Source organism: Patella vulgata, chromosome 6 (assembly GCF_932274485.2).
Source record: "Patella vulgata chromosome 6, xgPatVulg1.2, whole genome shotgun sequence".
Classification (NCBI taxonomy): Eukaryota; Metazoa; Mollusca; class Gastropoda; family Patellidae; genus Patella; species Patella vulgata.
In genome coordinates, this window is record NC_065884.2 from 51611154 (window position 1) to 51630797 (window position 19644).

General features: G+C 33.3%; 1 protein-coding gene across 2 annotated transcripts in view; it reads left to right on the plus strand.

Moving 5' to 3' along the window:
* Positions 1-19644, plus strand: part of LOC126824788 (osmotic avoidance abnormal protein 3) — a 31251-nt gene that overhangs the window by 7057 nt on the left and 4550 nt on the right. The window contains exons 5-17 of one of the 2 annotated variants that reach the window (XM_050554171.2): positions 3607-3840; positions 4636-5013; positions 5475-5572; positions 6410-6569; positions 7846-7875; positions 11527-11652; positions 14231-14283; positions 14441-14565; positions 15339-15454; positions 16622-16728; positions 17550-17811; positions 18369-18490; positions 19024-19117. In XM_050554171.2, the coding sequence (XP_050410128.1) occupies positions 3607-3840; positions 4636-5013; positions 5475-5572; positions 6410-6569; positions 7846-7875; positions 11527-11652; positions 14231-14283; positions 14441-14565; positions 15339-15454; positions 16622-16728; positions 17550-17811; positions 18369-18490; positions 19024-19117 (1905 nt within the window). The remainder of the gene's footprint in view (positions 1-3606; positions 3841-4635; positions 5014-5474; positions 5573-6409; positions 6570-7845; positions 7876-11526; positions 11653-14230; positions 14284-14440; positions 14566-15338; positions 15455-16621; positions 16729-17549; positions 17812-18368; positions 18491-19023; positions 19118-19644) is intronic. The other variant, XM_050554173.2, reaches the window with a different exon arrangement.

The window sequence follows — 19644 nt, forward strand, 5'->3', positions numbered from 1 at the left end:
ATATATGGACTAAAAACATATTCAAACTAATTAATTTGTCATAATTATGCTTCAAATCCTTCTCAAACATTGTAATTGCGAAGGAATGCCCTGCTATTAAAATTCGATCAAACCAGGTCATGTTTACATCACGTCTTGGAAATCAGAGGAGAATTCATTGTATACATAAGACGATGTTGTCTTTAATCGCTTACTATTTATTACAAATATCAAATCCTAATTAAATTCTCGGATTATCCACTACCCGGGTTTTTTTTCCGTCATTTTTATCTCAGAAAGTGTTGTACGTCTAACTCTTCATAAAGTTTATCAACTTTTACATCAAGCGCTCAATATTCGCGTGTGACCTTTGACATCACGCATGTAGAAATTCTTAATCGTCGGGCTGTTGATTAGGGGGAACCCTTACATTTTTGTCCTGTATAAGCTCCATGAGTGTTTTTCGGGGAATCCAGTATTTTTCTAGTAAGATTGGATATCTCTACTTTCCATATATACCAAAATTGCCATACTTTTATTGGAAATAACCACCCGATAAATACTTTTCTGGGAACCCATCTTTAACTTATTTAAAAAGTGAATTTATTATGCTGTAGTATACAATCTTATTGAGTTATGGTCGTGTATTTGTGGATATATGTTTTATTAGTTACTTAATTTAGTAGTTGGGGGGGGGGGGGGGTGACCAAATTGTTTAAAGTATGCACATTAGATCATCAGGTCTGTCATTGAGTTTAAATGCTGTGGTTTAGATTCCCCACTTGTACGTGACAAGGAGTAGGGTCACCTGTTCATCCTCGTGGGTCCTCTGGTTTCCTCTCATTGCTAAAGATCCCTACATGCAAGAAAATAATTGAGATCAAATTGAAATGTTAGTCCTGAAATGACCTAGTATGTGTCGAGTGGACATCAAACCCTATTTCTCTCTCTGTCTCTCTCCTCCCAACAACTTAAGTGTTTGACAATTGTAGAAGAGATTGTTAACACCATTGCTCTGACAGGATGAACCTGACTATAGATGTGAAATATGTGAACTTACAAATATTATATTTGAAAAATGATATTGAAATATGACTATATTGTGATATATTAATTATTGGACAAATAACCTGTTATTTTGTATGATGGCAGTATTAGTGAAAAAAATAATATGTTAGCATATAATTTTAGTATCATTTTGCAAGGAAAAAGTATGTTGATCTCCTCAGGGTTTTCAATATGGTTAAAAAAATATTCAATATTTATTGTATGGACAGTTGAACAGTATTTTTATAGATTTAGTATCAAATTAATACCTGAAATTAATACCACAATATATAGTGATATATTCTGTTCCAAAATGACAATAACCAGCAAAATTTAATAACCATAGCTACCGTAATGTAAATGGGCTATTAAGGCAAATAAAAAGTAAACTGTTAAATTTAATTAATACTGAGTAACTGCACCTCAAATGACCAAAACTGCTAATCAAAAGTTGATTTGATTAGCAAAAATTTATTAAAACTGTTTCGCACTGTTAACCAATTGTTGAGAGTTATTTTGTTCACTGGCACTGATCCTGACCAGGTTTGCTAAAGCATTCATATTAAAATGGTATATTCAGTATTAATTATATGATGACTTGAATTGCATTGAATTCAAATTGGATGTTTGCCAGATATGATCATGAAGTATCATATAATTACATATTATCTTTAACCTATAATCATCTTACAAAACTTTGTATTGGTATTGTAATTTTTAAAGAACCTTTAGAACATGGGAAAATTGAATCTATACATATTATTTTATACGCCTAAATTTTCATGTGGACATATTATGTCGTCGCCCCTGTCTGTCCGGACATCCGGCTGTCCAGAATTTGTTTGTGGACACTCTACAGGTCACAATTTTTATCCAATTTTGACGAAAATTGAAATATAGGTCTATTTCCCAAAGATCTCGTTACCTTCTGATATTGGCATGTATCGGACCATAACTTCATGGATTATGGCCCCTGATTGTACAAAAATTCACGTTTTTAACTTGTGGACACGTTAAAGGTCACAATTTTCACCCGATTTTGATGAAACTTGAAATACATGTTCATTACCCAAAGATCTTGGCTCCATTCGATATTCGTGCATATCGGATTGTAATTTCCTGAATTATTGCGCATGAATTTAAAAAAATCACGTTTTTAGCTTGTGATCCATTTATAGGTCACAATTTTTATCCAATTTAAAAAAAATGTGTGAATATATCACCGTTACACACTAAGAACTTGGTTCCTTTTGATAATCACGCATATCCGAACGTAACTCTCTGGATTATGGCCCCTGATTGTTCGAAAAAATCGCATTTTTAGCTTGCAGATTCTCTAGAGGTCACAGTTTTTTTTCCAATTTTAAAAACCTTTTAAATATATCCCATTCCACAATAATGACGGTTGAATTCTAATTTGTGGAAAATTGAAATGAAACTGCCCAGCAAAATGGCCGCTCTTTGTACGCATATTGTGTAAAAGTATGTAATACGAAGGTTGTGGACTCTCTAGAGGTCACAATTTTTATCTGATTTTAATGAAACTTAAAACTTTTGATATTTGGGCATTTCAGACCATAACTTTGTTAGACTTTGTAGATTATTGCCCCTGATTGTACAAAAGATCGCGTTTGTTTTTAGCTTGTTTTCTATCCATAACTTGCAAAATGTGGACGTATCTTGCCTGGCAGCCGCTGGTTTTCAAAATGAATAAAATTTATCTTTGGATCCGTGGAAATATATAGTACCTTAAACCTGAGGAGAAATATGATCTATATGAGTGGTTGCAGGAAAGGGGAATCAATCTAGTTTGTTTTCTTATCATGTCAGTGGGGGGCCATGGAAACCAGTTGCTCCAAAGGCCTAAAGATACCAAGTCCACAAATTACAAATTCTCTGTATCAGAACGTATGGTCTTTCGAAATAAAGTAACATTTCATTACTGGTTCTAATATAGAAAATTTGTACATACGTGTTCTATGTTTGTATATTATTGTTATCCCTCCCTACTGTTAAGGTTATCATCTGACTGTCTTGATAATTATGCACATAGTTCTAGACTTTTAATTTTCAATTATTTCACATAACTCAAACAGCAAAAGTTACCATCTGATTACCAATACATTTGTTGTTCATGACAATACTAGAAAGAAGCCTATCAAATTTTATTATTTGGAGCCTTTTATAAGGTTTTACTTTCTTCTAAATGTTTTGGACCGTGAATTTTGAATGCATTGACAATTTGACAGGTAAATATTATGAAAGAGATACTGAAATAAAGTTTTCATGTGGTTGTAAGTTCTCATCGGAATTGTTTAAAACTTGGTGAGACTGTTTATTAAGGAATTAGATAGAACATATTAAATTTTACATTTTGAACGCTTTTTGCAGAATTATAAGAGATTTATAAAACTTCCTGTGTTTGAATTGTTGACCATGATTTTAGATTTACCATTTGCTGTTGGTTAACGTATAGGCGACTGAACAAACCCCCGCCTGTATTTATATTGTAATGTAAAATCAGATTGACAAATTCTTCTCTCTTATAAAACTTTAACATGTATTAATTGTCATTTTCAGGTCTGTCTATGCATCCTGTACATAATGTAAGTGAATGTCAGAAAGTTATGGATAAAGGCTGGAGAAACAGAGCAACAGGTGCTACATTGATGAATGCGGACTCGTCTCGTAGTCATTCTATATTTACCATCTATCTGGAGATGGCGAATGTAGATGAATCTGGTGAAGAACATATACGAGCTGGTAAACTTAACTTGGTTGATTTGGCTGGTAGTGAAAGACAAGCTAAAACAGGTAATACATTTGTCTGTAATATAAAGATACCTCTGATTGCCATAGATTTCGACAAAAGTTTGAATCAGTAGTCACGTAAATATGTGAGTCAATATGTAAACCATATTAACAGTAGGTTTTAGTTGCGCTGTCAGGGTAAAATTTTGTTCATGTTCATTGCACAATGCATGACATATGTCCGTCTTCATTAGCCCTGTAGGTGCAGAAAAGTAGGATGTCAAACCCAATTTAATTACATTTCATTTTCTATGTGACCTGATTATGGAAAGAATCTACATTTACATTCTTGGTTTATTGTCCCATCCTAACAACTAGAGTTTGTTACATATACTTGACAGGCCCTCCGTAGTCAGTACTGCACCACTGACAGGGGGGAAACCAGGCCTGAAAATCCTAATGAAATTTCTTGGATAGACCATTGATTACAAATTTACTTGCTTCACCTAAAGTCATTGATGGATACTCATCTTTCTTCTGAATAATCAGTCATTGATGGATACTCATCTTTCTACTGAATGGGGGGGGTTGGATGGCCGAATTGTTAGCATGCGCTCGCTGTATTATACGGTCTGTCCTCCGGTTTCCTCCCACTGCTAAAGACCCCTACATGCAAGCAAATTATTTAAATAAAATTGAACCATGAGTTAGTCCCGAAATGACCTAGTGTGTCGAGTGGACGTTAAACCCCATTTCTCTCTCTCTCTCTTTTCTTCTCAATGATCTTTTAAAATCCTCAAACACATACCTGTTTGTATGTTTTTGGACTTTAAATATGGTTTGATTTGAATTTTTCAGGTGCAACTGGAGATAGATTAAAGGAAGCAACCAAAATTAACTTGTCTCTGTCAGCTCTGGGTAATGTTATCTCAGCTTTAGTTGATGGTAAATCTAAACATATACCATACAGAGACTCAAAACTAACACGATTGCTACAAGATTCCCTTGGAGGAAATACCAAAACCATGATGGTGGCCTGTCTATCACCAGCTGACAATAACTATGATGAAACCCTGAGTACGCTACGTTACGCCAACCGTGCCAAAAACATCAAAAATAAACCCAAGATCAATGAAGATCCTAAAGATGCTTTATTGCGGCAGTACCAAGAAGAGATCGAGAAACTTAAAGCCATGTTGATGGGCAAGTTACCATTATCACCAGATGGACTAACAGGTACAGGTCATTTTATACCTCATCTATACCCTCATCTTTCTGTCTCCTCAAGGGATTGGTGGGTGACCGAATGGTTTAATGTGCCCTTTAGATCATAATGTCTGTCACTGAATCGATTCCCCGATTGTACATAACAAGTAGTAGGGGGTGCTTATACAAAACTCTACGTGCAAGGGAATTATTGAAATAAAATTGAATCATAGTTTGTCCTGAAAAAACCTAGTTTATGTCCAGTGGAAGTTAAACTCTCTCTCTCTCTCTCTCTCTCTCTCTCTTTCTCTCTCTCTCTCTCTCTCTCTCTCTCTCTCTTATTTCCATATTTCACAAAATTCCCTCTGCTTTTACCTACGTCTTGAACCCGTGTAGGGTATAATATTTGATTATTTTGGTAATAGGTTTTGTAATTTTAAGAATAAATTTGCATGATGAATAATATTTTGTTGAATATTTTTATTTATCAGGTATAGATGTTAATAATGTGAAACAAGGACAAACTGCAATAGAGCATTCTGGTATAACACGTGAAGAATTAGAAGAAGAAAAAGAAAGACTTAGACAGGTGATCTTTGGAGTTTCTATTCCTTAGTCTTGAATGATATTAAAAAAACTGGACATTTTTTTTTTATATATGAGTGAGACCCAAATAATTACAGCGACAATGGTTTTATCTGGATAATGCTTATTTTGACAAAATTTTTCATAGTTCTATACATGTATATTGTAAACTAGTAAAAGTGTATGGTGTGACCGTTTGCAAAAATTTGGATGATGCATTATATCCAAGTCGAAATTGACTTTCTGCTTGAATAGAGTTACATCCCTTGGGCCTGTTTTGCAAAATGAAATGAAATGAAATGTGGTTTAAAGTCCTACTTTTCTGCACCAACTGGGCTAATGAAGACAGACATACATCATGCATGGGGGAAATTTGCTCGGACATCAGTATTTTCGCCTACTCTTTAGTGGATACCAACAAAGGTTTCTTTTACGTGCACAACCACATATACAGAGAAACTTTCTCGGCCAACACCGGGTTCGAACCACCCCCACCTCCCCCTCCTCCTGGGTCAGCATTCTTGGATCCAGCTATATTAGACCGAAATGTTATTTTATGTATCTGACAAATGTAATCTCTTGTACTTGATGTTAAATTACATTATTTTTCATATTACTATAAATTCTGTGTAGTTAAATGGTCCAGTGCAATAGACCATTAAACATCTTAAAATACAGACACTATTACACTATGCAGCACATGCATTTCAATGAAATACATCACACGGGACAATATTTCAACTAGTATAAATAATGTATGCTTGGCACATTGCCCGTACCATTATGTGAAATAATGGTACGACAACATCAAAGGATGACGTCACATCTGTATTTTAAATAGGAGTATGAAACAGAAATGTCGGAAATGAAACAGATGTATGAAGCGGAGAAGACTAACAAAGGAAGATTGGAAGAAGACATGCAGAAACTACGTCACTTTTATGATAATAAATTGCAAGATGTAAATGGACAGTTAGACCACTTACCATCAACTGCTGAAGGTAATTTAAAAGTTTGAGATTTAGTTGAAGCCTACCTCTTTAATCCCTTCTAACTGATATATGTATCTATCACATCTGTCTTTAATATAATGCAAGCAATCAATTCTTAAACTCATATCTCTAGAACATCAACCTAAGACTTTTCAGTATATTTTCTGCCTGTGCTGGTGAATATGTTAGTAGAGCTAGCTAGCACAGTGACATCACTGGAACTGTTCTGGAACCTTGTTTTAACTTTTAATTGAGCACACCCAGTTATTTAGATATAATTTGCTTAATATTCTTATCATTGACTCAAACTGTTACAGGTTTTTTATTAAGACATCGTGAATTATGTTCAGTATTTCTTGATTTTTTAATTGTTATTAATTTGAAAGTTTGTTATTACGATAAGATCAACTTAAAACAGACTTTCATCTTTCTGTTATTATGTAATTTCTCAGTTCTCTTTCTGAATAACTCAGATGTGTCATGATTGACTGATTGTGGTGCTAATATTATTAGTTCTGGAATGAGTTTGACAGATGCGGGGCACAGTAGTTGAGCGGTAGGATACTTGCGTCTTGGCAAGAATGTCACAGTTTGAATCCCTAGAAGAACTTTCTGTCCGTGGGGCCAGCACGGAAAATATGCCTAGTTATTTAACCATGTTCATATAAAAAAAAACCTTGGCAGTTGGAATTCAAAGAAGACTAGGCCATTTAAAATGAAAGTTACCATATGTTAGACTCAAAATGACCAAAGTATTGTATTGATGAGATATTAAACCTATTCTACACCATTCCACATTTGAAAATGTTATCACATACTGAATAAAAACATATTTATAATTTCTTTAACCTCCTTTAAAAATGTATTTTCATAACAGAGTTGTAGGTTTGAATCTTATATAAATAGTTTGATTGGGAATGTACCAGTAATCTGGTTAGTGTCTCATCAATACAACACTTTTGTCATTTTTCGAACCAAGATAATATGTTTAGTTTTTTCTATGAACTCCTGCACTTTCCAACTGCTAAGTTTCTTTGAAGTGTGCACTAATGTGTGCAGTCGTGGACCTTTGTTTTTTTGCTCCATCATGGATTCAAATCAGGGACATTCTGGTTGAGACTGAAGTTCCCGAACCACTTAACCACTGTCTCGCCTATTCTGATAAGATATTGAATTGAAAATAGGAAAACAGAGTAGCAGGTAGCATCTGAGTTATTCAACAATTTCTTTATACTGTATAGTAGCAAGTATATCTATTTCTATATCTATTTAACCGTCGGTTTAGTGCTAGGTGAAACAGACGACAGTGATACCAGTAAGTGATATTATCATATAAATTAAGTTTGATTGCATGCTTGTGAACTTGCTTTAATTGCTGACTGCAAAATTGTTTTACGCACCTTTTCCTGAACACTTTTTGCTTGTCAAAGTTTTAAAAAAATGGATCAATGTTTCATTTTTTAAGCTTAATTTCCTCCAGTTGAATACAAAGTATGCCAATATTCTGTATGCCTCTTTGTCAACACATACTGATGCTGATAGTGTTCTTGGCGGATTCTGTGCAGATGAAGGGATATTCTCAGCCTATGACTTGTCTCAATATTAGTCAAGAATCTGAATCCGAAGTGGAATTATTAAATTTGAGTAAAACTGAATCTTATCATATCATGATGCAAATATATATGTAGATCGGATTTGTCGTTGATTTGCTGTAGGGTCTTTCAATTATCTGAAGATGATCTATGGATAATTTGCTAAGGATCTGACAATCTACCATTAATCTGGAGCCACGGTGGCTAGGTGGTTAAGACGCTGGCTCGCTAGCCTGGAGGTCGGGTGTTCGATCCCTACATTGGCCGAGAAAGTTCATCTTGATTTTCCGATGTGGTTTCCCCTTGTCAGTGGTGCAGAGCGGAGGGCCTGACAAGGACAGCTGTCTAGTCCTTCAGATGAAATGAAAAACCGAGGTCCCATGTATACATTGGAATGCACGTAAAAGATCCCTTGGCAGTTGGAATTCGATAAAAGAGTAGGCGATAGTGCCGCTGCCTGGGCAAAATTTCGCTCATAGCACACTGTATGGTGTATGCCTGTCTTCATTAGCCCAGTATAGGAGCAGAACAGTAGGACGTTAAACTCCATTTCATTTCATTTCACCATTAATGACAGACTTGATGTGCCAATGGTCTGTCAATGATCTGAATTAGTTGCAGAGTATCTGTCCATGATCTAGAGAAATCTGTCCATGATCTACAGAGGGTCTGTCCATGATCTCTAAAATGATCTTCAGAGGGTATGCCATTGATGCATAGAGGATCTGTTGATAAGTCACAGAACTTGAGGCACACAGAATGTGGGCATACCAATTAAGGGATTCAACCAGCATTTTACTATGCTTTACCAAAAATATTGTATGTCGTTGCACATATCACTGGCACCAGCACTACTGTATTCTTTAAAATAACAATACGATAATGGTGTGTTTTAAACTCACATTGTTTTTCCCCTTGAACACCCACCTAATATTACTTTCCAGTACATAATTTGTTGTTTAATAATAATATTATAGTTTAAATTGAGTATGGAACAATTATTATGCTGTTTTTACTTTAACTCTATTTTTATAATGCTTACAATTTTGTGGGAAAAGGTTAATAGTATAGATGTTTTATAACCTCCTCTTATTTTGATGCAATATGATATTTTAGATGCAATATGATATATTTCATTGAAAATTGAGACTGCAATTAAACATATACTATAGTATAAGCTTCTGTTGTACAATATAGCTACATGACATTATCACTTTCACAAATATAAATAAATTAAATATCACAAACACAACTTATGGATAAAAATCACTAGCAACTTCAAATCTAATTAAAATCACTATAAATTGTTTAATTTGTACTTCTGTCCAGTTTAAAGCTGACCATTCAATTTTGATAATGAGTGTCCGTTTTACAAGTGTTTTATTTCTCAATCACTGTTAAAAAATAAACAACCCAATTGATTAATGTTGTAGGTCTATAATGATTAATTTTTCAACAGTGGTCAGGAAATTAAATACTTGTAAATTGGACACTCATTATCAAAATTAATCAGTCAGCTTTAAACTGGACATAAGTACAAATTAGTTGATTTTTGGTGATTTTAAACGATTTTTACAAAATTTTTAACAATGTTTTTATATTAAAGAAATGTGAAAGAAATTAGTGCTAGATACACAAGATTAAATGATACCTGGGTTACAGTGATAGATGTTTTATAAGCTTTGTGATTTTATTGAAAATATTTGAACAAAATTAGTGTGAGTTCTTATGGTCGATATTCCCTGATTTTACTTTATCCAAGAGCAGGGAATATGGTAATAAGTGTGAACAAAAAGTAATAGATGTCAATAAGTTACTGTCTCCGTTCGTTAGTAGAGAAGGGGGTCGCGGTGGCTCGCTAGCCGAAGGTCGGGTGTTCGATCCCTGCATTGGCCGAGAAAGTTCATCCAGATTTTCTGGCATTGTTCCCCCTTGTCGGTGATGTAGGACGGAGGGAATGACAAGGACAGCTGTCTAGTCGTTCGGATGGGACGTAAAAGATCTCTTGACAGTTGGAATTCGATATAAGAGTAGGTCGTAGTGCCGCAGTCTGGGCAAAATTTCCCTTATAGCACACTGTATGGTGTATGCCCGTCTTCATTAGCCCAGTTCAGAGCAGAACAGTAGGACGTTAAACCCCATTTCATTTGGTTAGTAGAGGGACTATATTTGATGATGAGAGATAAGCATTTCGACGTATTGATGCCTGAACATGACAACGTTCCGTAATGAGTGTTTTCTGTTAAGATGAAGCAGGGATAACTAATTTGATTGGTCATCACTTTAGAATACAAAAACTTAGATTTTAATTGATTAGTGCCATGATTCATTACATCAATACCATAAGATTATTTAAGTTTGATGATAAGCATTTTCAACATGGATAGCGTTGACTAAGCAACAAATAACTGTTATAAATGAAAATATATGTCATTAATAGATCAAAGTCATCAGTTTATATACATAGTGAGTATTAGTTAGTTAAAATTGTTAGTAATCAGGCAGTAGTCATTAAGTAGGTGTTTCGTCACTAAAGTGTTAAAACTGTGACTATTGAATGATACCACTTTTGGTTAGGATCGTGTTATAAATAGTCACATTTTTTACAGCTAGTTACACACTTGCTAATTAATGACAACAGTATAATTTCTAACCACTTTCTATACATACTAAACATTAGTTTAGAATACTGACCACTTATATGATTTAATGACAAAAATTGTCATTACTAAAAGGCCTAGCTTCATTAGTCAACGGTATCAGCTTACATGTGTTAAGCAGTTTGATTTGTGAATGCATTGGACAACAATAACTCTTGATTCTAATGAATATTTTTTGTCCAGGTTCTGAAGAGTAATAAGTCTATTTAAAATTTTAATTTGTAAATGCTTTATTAGAAAATAAATCAATAGATATGCAAGTAAGTAATGAATGTCATCTATTTATTTCGGGGGGAACATCACCCTCACTGTTAGCTTGTTTCTTAAAACATGCTGAACCAATTTGGATCAAATCAATTTAAAATTAATATTATTGGAAATTTGATTATAAGCAGATTAAATAGAAATAAAGCAGGAAATTGGCAGAATTATGTCTCACTTTAACCACTTCTCTCCAGTTACATTTTAAAAATCAGAGAAAACTGATCTGTTTTATATTGAGTTTTGCAACTCATTTTCAAAACCTCCTGAAATTACTGCTCCCTTGACCACCTCAAATTGACCCAGTCACTGAAATAGTAAACAGTTCTAAATAGTTCACAGCTGTTCAGGTGACTTGGGTTTTTTTTAGGTACAAGAGGGAGAAATGGGAGCAGTATGTTGAAGTGGTAAAGGGACGGTTCATTTAGTTGAAATGTAACTTATTTCTATCAGGTTTAACACCACGTACAAGAGAAAGTAAAAAAAGTAAAGTAAATAAAAGTCAATCACCAAGAGATGAAGAAAGAGAAAATTCACCAAATAATCAGCAAGATGAACAACACTTGATTGACAAAACTGGTAAATTGCCTATTGTTTTTAGATTAGATTTAAAATACTTCTATTGACTTTTAAATGTTTTAATGATGTGACACCTTCCTTTTTAATTTTGTCCAGTCTTTTAGATTTTTATAACACTTCTTGAATGTTACAATCATTCAGTGATGAAGCCAAACTTTCAAGTTATGGAGAACAATCTTTTCGTTTCCAGCATCTAAACAGTGGGATTCCTTGTCTTTAATTCAGTTGTACTTCTTTAATAACTGTTAAATCATAACTCAAAAAAAAACCTTATTATTCCAAAAGGCTGTTAAATGTTAAATTGATTTTAAACCTTTCCAATTATCTGTACTTTTCTGTTTTATAGATATTTATATTTTTATAGATTTTAGAGATATTTATATTTTTATAGATTTTAGAGATATTTATATTTTACTGGGTTCATATAGAAACTTATATTTTACTTGTTTCATAGATATTTATATTTTACTGGATTCATAGATATTTATATTTTACTGGATTCATAGATATTTATATTTTAATGAAGATATTTATATTTTAATGAAGATATTTATATTTTACTGAATTCATATAGATATTTATGTTTTACGGGTTTCATAGATATTTATATTTTACTGGTTTCATAGATAACAGTATTTATTTATTTTTATACGCCCACATTTTCATGTGGACGTATTATGCCGTCGCCCCTGTTCGTCCGGACGTCCGTCCGTCCGTCCACAATTGTTTTTGGACTCTCTACAGGTCACAATTCTTATCCGATTTTGACGAAACTTGAAATATAGGTTTATGCCCAAAAGATCTCGACTGCTTTCGATATTGGCATGTATCGGATCGAAACTTCATGAATTATGGCCCCTGATTGTACGAAAAATCACGTTTTTAGCTTGTGGACCCTATAGGGGTCACAATTTTTATCCGATTTTTTTGAAACTTGATATGTAAGTTTATAACCCAAAGATCTCTGTTCCTTTCGATATTTGCGCATATCGGACCGTAACTTCCTGAATTATGGCCCCTGATTGTACGAAAATACGCATTTTTAGCTTGTGGACCCTATAGAGGTCATAATTTTTATCCGATTTAAAAAAACGTATTATTAAATCACCGTTACACCCTAAGGATGGCTGTGTTTGAATTTCGTGAAAATCGGCCCAAAACTGACAGACAAAATGGTCGTCCTTCATTCTCAAATAGCGTAAAAATATGGTATATCAAGGTTGTGGACCCTATGGAGGTCACAATTTTAATCCGATTTTGTTGAAACTTGAAATGTAAGTTTATAACCCAAAGAATTTGGTTCCTTTCGATATTCGTGCATATCGGACCGTAACTTCCTGAATTATGGGCCCTGATTGTACGAAAAATCACGTTTTTAGATTGTGGACCCTATAAAGGTCATAATTTTTATCCGATTTAAAAAACCGTATTGTTATATCACCGTTACACCTTAAGCACGACACCCGTGAAAATCGGCCCAAAACTGACAGATAAAATGGCCGCCCTTCGTTCTCAAATAGTGTAAAAATAGGGTATATCAAAGTTGTGAACCCTATAGAAGTCACAATTTTTATCCGATTTTGTTGAAACTTGAAATGTAAGTTTATAACACAAAGATCTCGATTCCTTTCGATATTTGCGCATATCGAATTGTAATTTCCTGAATTTTGGCCCTTGATTGTAGGAAAAATCACTTTCTTCTTAGCTTGTTCTCTATCCATCTCTCGAAAATGTGGGCGTATCCTGCCTGGCAGCCGCTGGTTTACTGATTTTATAGATATTAATATTTTACTGATTTTATAGATATTTTCTTTTTACCAATTTTATAGTTATTTTTTTTTACTGATTTTATAGATATTTATTTATTTATACTCATTTTATAGATATTTATATGTTCAATATTTATTGTACATGCATGTGAAAGATAAGTGTTGTATAATAATAATAATAACTAGATCTGCCAGGCAGATATAAAAGCTTTCATATTCATCGTCACTTGCTGTCATGGAATTCATCAAAATCTCAAAAAGAAAAAAGAATAATTACAATGGGTCAAAAACATGTTAAGTTATAACGAGAAACATTTCTCCCAATAAACTTCTTCTCTGAAAATAAAGGGAGATAGCTCTGAATAAAAGTTATATTTCTGGAATCGAAATAACCTCTGCTGTTAGAATAAGTGTGTGAAATTTTTAAATTTATCAAAGGTGCCTTTTTGACACAAATAAAGTCAAAGACAACATTCCTAATTTTGACAAGCTATAAAGAAATGTATAAATAAGAGGAATTCACGAAAATAAGGCGTATTGTTTTAATATTTCCAAATTGAATTTTTCAATATTTTTCATATTAAATTCAAAATGGTAACCATTAATTGACTGGAATCCAAGTTTTGTAGGCATTCTGTCAAGGATGTCTGCAAAATAACTCCCATGATTGTGAGTAAAAAAGTGTCAGAGCCTTATGTTTGGTTATGGAAACTGTGTCCTTAGAACACATTTTGCTTTTTACCTTCTTGTTTATTGAAATGTACTTATACAAAATTATATTTAAAGATCTTTTTTTAAAACCTTTTCAGGACAAACAGTGGTATTGGATGAAGAACTTTTCGCTCATCAAAGTGTTAATCCTGTAAGTAGCTTTTTATGTTGTGGACTTTGTAAAAAAAATTCCAGTTATAATTTGAAAACACTACCTACAAAAATCATTATATTGTTAATGCATTTATCAAATAGATATTTTATTTGTTTAAATTTATATAAAATGAATATATCATATGTTTTTCTAGGCCAGTATAGCACTGCCACCAAGAGAATCTGAAATGGGCACTGGTAAACCAATAAAAAGTAAATCACTAACCCCTACTCCATCTAATACACAATCGGCCTCTGCAAAAGATGAAGCCAAAAAACGGTGAGATAATTTGTATTGGATATTGTTGATACATATACCATACTATCTGAAAATTTATACAGAAGTGAATTCAGAAATTTGGTATATTACACATACTTATTTCATTAAACATCACATTAACTATGCTAATGTAACAATATACAAGGTGACTCGGTCATCTACATATCATGACCTTGCACAAATAATTAGTGGAAGTTTTATAAAGAAATTTGAAATGGTTACTGAGGTATGCTCTACAAGCAAATCCAAAAAAAGACAGACACAGTCAATTTCAGTTCCCCTCCCCTAAAGTCTCTGTAATGTAAGTGATTTTTAATCTCTTGTATAATACAATATTGTGACAGTTGAATTTATATCTAAAAGGGAATATCAGTCTAAAATTGTTTCAGTTCAGTTCAGTATTTACAAAGATATGATGAATTGATAATTGTCAACATTCTATACTGATGAAATATACGAGATGTGGTCAAAACAAGTCAGCACCCCATATTATGATCTGTTCTAAGATCTTTTGATGGACTAATTTTTTTTTCTTAATTAAATATAAAATAATCAATTTGAGTATATTTATTGTGGATTAAGCCATAGAATAATAGATATACTCCCAAAAATATAGATGAAATCATAAACAAAAGTAAAAAGACAATTGCATAAATGATTTTAAACTCTCACAAGTTTTTATTGATCTTTACTCCGATAGAAAATAAACTACCTTGTCTAATATATCATATTTAAAATTAATGTTATTGAAAATTGCATGATTATTGGATTAGATTACAAGAGTTAGAGAATCAGATGGTTGGAGGTGAAAATGTCAACAACCAAGAAGTAAAAGAAAGAAGAAAAGTTAGAAAAAAGTTTGCTGAACAAAAACGTCTTAAATTAGCAGGTTTGTAGATATGGATAGCACGGTTCGTTTCTGTGGAATTTATCGGTAATGCTAATTGCAAACTCGCCACATTAAGTAAGCAAGACATTATATTCAATCATAGATTTGTCCATACACATTTCAGTATTACAACTGGGGATGTAAATGTCAATCTCCCTTTATTGTATTGCATTCCAAACCTGCACAAAAATCCATTGAAACAGTATTATGTAGGAAGTTTTTCCATAGTTTCACAAAGGACCTTTCCATTTTAATGGCTATCAAAGATGACCCTCAAATATACTGTGAAACAATATACTCCAACAGTAGCATTGTTCAGATGTAGATTCTTTAAAATTTACTGTCACACTCACTGTCTACTCGCCTGTCCAAACTTGTGGGTTTTCTCCGGGTCCTCCAGTTTCCTCCCACTACTAAAGACCCCTATGCCCAAGCGAATTGTGTAAATAAAATCGAACCATATGTTGGTCCCAAAATGACCTAGTTTGTGTCGAGTGGACGTTAAACCTTATTTCTCTCTCTCTGTCTCTCACTGTCTACAGATTCCTACACATACATATACCACATGCCACTTTTCCACATACCGGTAGTAAGTTAAAATCTAGACTTAAAGATATGAGAATTTGAAATTCTAGATATACATAAATTTTCATCAATTATAATTATACATATTTTGTTAAAAACCATGACACTAAGCACAGATACAGTGATAATGACACTTAAGGATATTGGAATTCCTTGCTGACAACATATTTATTCAATTTTGAGGAGTAATTTTTCATCAAGTAATTGGTATTCTTATGGGAACCAATTGTGCCCCCTTTGCTCACTAATTTGTTTATGTATGCAAAAGAACAAAAGACTGACTTAATTCAACTTACAGGTGTATTGATGATGTTTTGTCATAAAACAATTTTAAGTTGCATCATTTGTTTGTGTGCCATTACAGATGCTCTATTAGTATCTTAAGCATGACCGCATTACACACAAACCGACATGACAAACCTGCGGACAAGACAAACTACATAGACATTGCAAAAAAAACCAAAACAAATATCAAATCAAGTGAATGAATCTTGGGCCATCCATAATGCATTATAACATTACACTCAGACTTTACAATTATCCAAACTTTTTTGTTATATATTTTTAATATATATTATACAGAAGCTGTAGCTAAGATGGATGATGATGGTATTATGTTAAAGTTGTTTGATAATGTACACGATGAACTTAAAGTTAAAACACAATTACTTGAACATGAAAAGGAAAAGGTATAAGTATTTCCTTTCTGGTTTATATTCACTGAGGGCATTAATAAATCACTGAGCATTCTGAATCTGTAAATTAATTTATTACATAATTTAGTGGGCAATCAAATAATTATGTCCATTAAAAAAATGTTACCCATTCATTTCTTTCCCATCCTAATGTAATTACCCGACCAACCTTAATTTTGGTGGCCAAGAAACCGTAAACCCAGGTATTTTTTTATTTGGCCATAAAGGACAAATTTGTAGACCAGATCCAAATATCACAGAATACTTACTCCACAAAATTGGGACCAGGTTTTTTTTCTCGGCCTAAGGTTATATAGGGGGGTTGGATGGCTGAATGGTTAGTGTGTGCGTGCTATATTATAAATTCTGTCATTGAGTCAACTGACGTGGTTTCGATTCCCCTGTTGTATGTGACAACGTGTAGGGTCGCCTGTCCAACCTCGTGGGTTTTCTCTGGGTCTTCCGGTTTCCTCCCAATGCTAAAGACCTCTACGTGCAAGCGAATTATTGAAATAAAATTAAATCATATGTTAGTCCCAAAATGACCTAGTTTGTGTAGAGTGGATGTTAAACCCCATTTCTCTCTCTCTCTCTCTCTCTCTCTCTCTCTCAGGTTATATTTATAGTGCAAGGTGAAATTTATGTAGCATGTAAATTCTGTAGGAAAAATATGACTGCATTACTGAATGCTCTGTTCTAAGGGTAGGGTAAATGAAGTACAAGTTACACATTAACCTGAGATCTTGGTGAAAGATTTCATTACCTTTTCACTAAATTATATTTTTTACAAATATTATTTATGTTTTATTTATCAGGTATTGGGATTAGAGAGAGAAGTATTAGATCTACAGTCTGAGTTTGAGTTTGATCGTATAGATTATCTAGATACAATGAGAAAACAAGATAAGCAAATTAAACTATTAGAAGCTTTACTAGAGAGAATACAGCCATGTATACGCAGAGATTCTAACTATAGTAATCTAGATAGAGTTAAACTAGATTGTAAATGGGATGAAGCTAATGAGAAATGGATATTACCTAAACTAGTCATAGAACGTACAGCTTTACCCTCTACAGGTAATGTTGATGTTAATTCTTAAATTGTTGTCCAAAAAGAAAGTAAAAGACGCATTATTACTAAAGTTTGACTGTTAAATTTTGTGAATATCATGCCAGACAGTGTTTGCAGTGTTTTTTCAGGGAATTCAGTATTTTTTTAGTAAGATTGGATGTTTCTACTTTCCATATATACCAAAATTGCTATACTTTTATTGGAAATAACCACCTGATAAATACTTTTGTTGGAAAGTAGCTCTAAGTCTGTAATTAAATATGTGTGTATGAAGTGGTCATACAGTAGCTTATATCTTAGATCAATAACATGTCGGGTTCAGTGGTTCTAAATAAATGTTAGTATTTCATATATGATAGAAAATAGTCTAACTTTCATGAAAGTTATGGAACACTTTGTCACGTTTTTTCTGTATCTTCTGATCGATGAATATGTAATATTTATGCTGTGCTCCTTGTTCTGTCTATGCAGGCTAACAGAAGACACAATAACAGTAGAAAAGAAATAGATTTTTTTTCTTGCTCCAATGTTGAATAAAGTAATGTTTGCTTCCTAATTGCAGGTCCAGGGACTACCATGCCCAGTGTAAGATCATCAGAGGCACGTAATCGACCAATAGGTGGACCCTCCAATGGTGATATAGGACATGGTTATAATGACCCGGTTGATGACAGATATCGTGAGGTACAGTACCATGATGACTTACATTTGGTTCAGTTATTGGCGGAATGTCCTTTGAATTGCATCCAGGAATCTAATATGACAGGATACAATGAATAGTTGGCTAATTACGATGTGTAATATTACCCTGACAAAATTACTATTATCAATCTGAGAGCAATATTTTTTAACCAATGACAGTTCTCATTTCTTTTTTAATTTTGAAATAGGATCGTGCACAATAGAACTAACACTAATAACAGTTTCATTGGGTAATTTAGATGGACAGCACTATATGTGGGTGTGTCTAAACTATAGTTGTTAGCCATAGACTTATTGGTCACAGTAATCCATGACTTGTGGAAATTACAGTATTACCTTGACCCTGGAAAGATAAATGATATGGATTGGAAAAATCTTAAATATAAAATTAAAACAAATGTTTGTGTGTACAATGTCAGATTGTTAACCAAGTATCATGATTATTTATGTATCTGCACTTTTAAAAGTCTTGACATTTAAACTACCACATCTGTAAATTGAAATTGTTTTTTCAGAGACTGGGAAGAAATGACGATTTCTCTAATTCTTATTTTCAACCAAAGAGAGCAAGTCAGTTGATTGGTTCACCAGATCCTTATCATAAAATCAGTAAGTTATTCTATTTTAATGACAATTTAAACATGAAATTATTAAAATGGGTCCGTCCATCCGTCTATCTGTACATGTCTGTCCTTTACACTTTTTGAGACACAATAAATCTCCTCCTAATTGAGCTAGAATGTTCAATAAACATGTAGGTGTTTATTAGGTGAATGCCTTGATGGAGTTCGAAGATGAGCATTTTCTGCTTAGGCTAAGCATAGATAAGCGGTTTGATGCTTTGGAACACGATAAATTTAGTTCTAATGAAGTGAGAGTGGTGAAACTTTGTGTATAGTTTCATTATGTCAATACCTTGACTAAGTTCGATAATGAGTATTTTCTTCACAGGGTAAGCAGAGCGATAAGAAATTTGATTAGTTGAGGCTTTGGAACACAATAACTGTGGTTCTAATTTGGTAAGAGTGATGAAACTCCAGGGAATAGATTCATAATTTTAACATCTTGTCGCGAAGTTCGATGATGAGAATTTTCTACTTAAGCAATTTGATTAGTCAATATTTTGGAACATAACA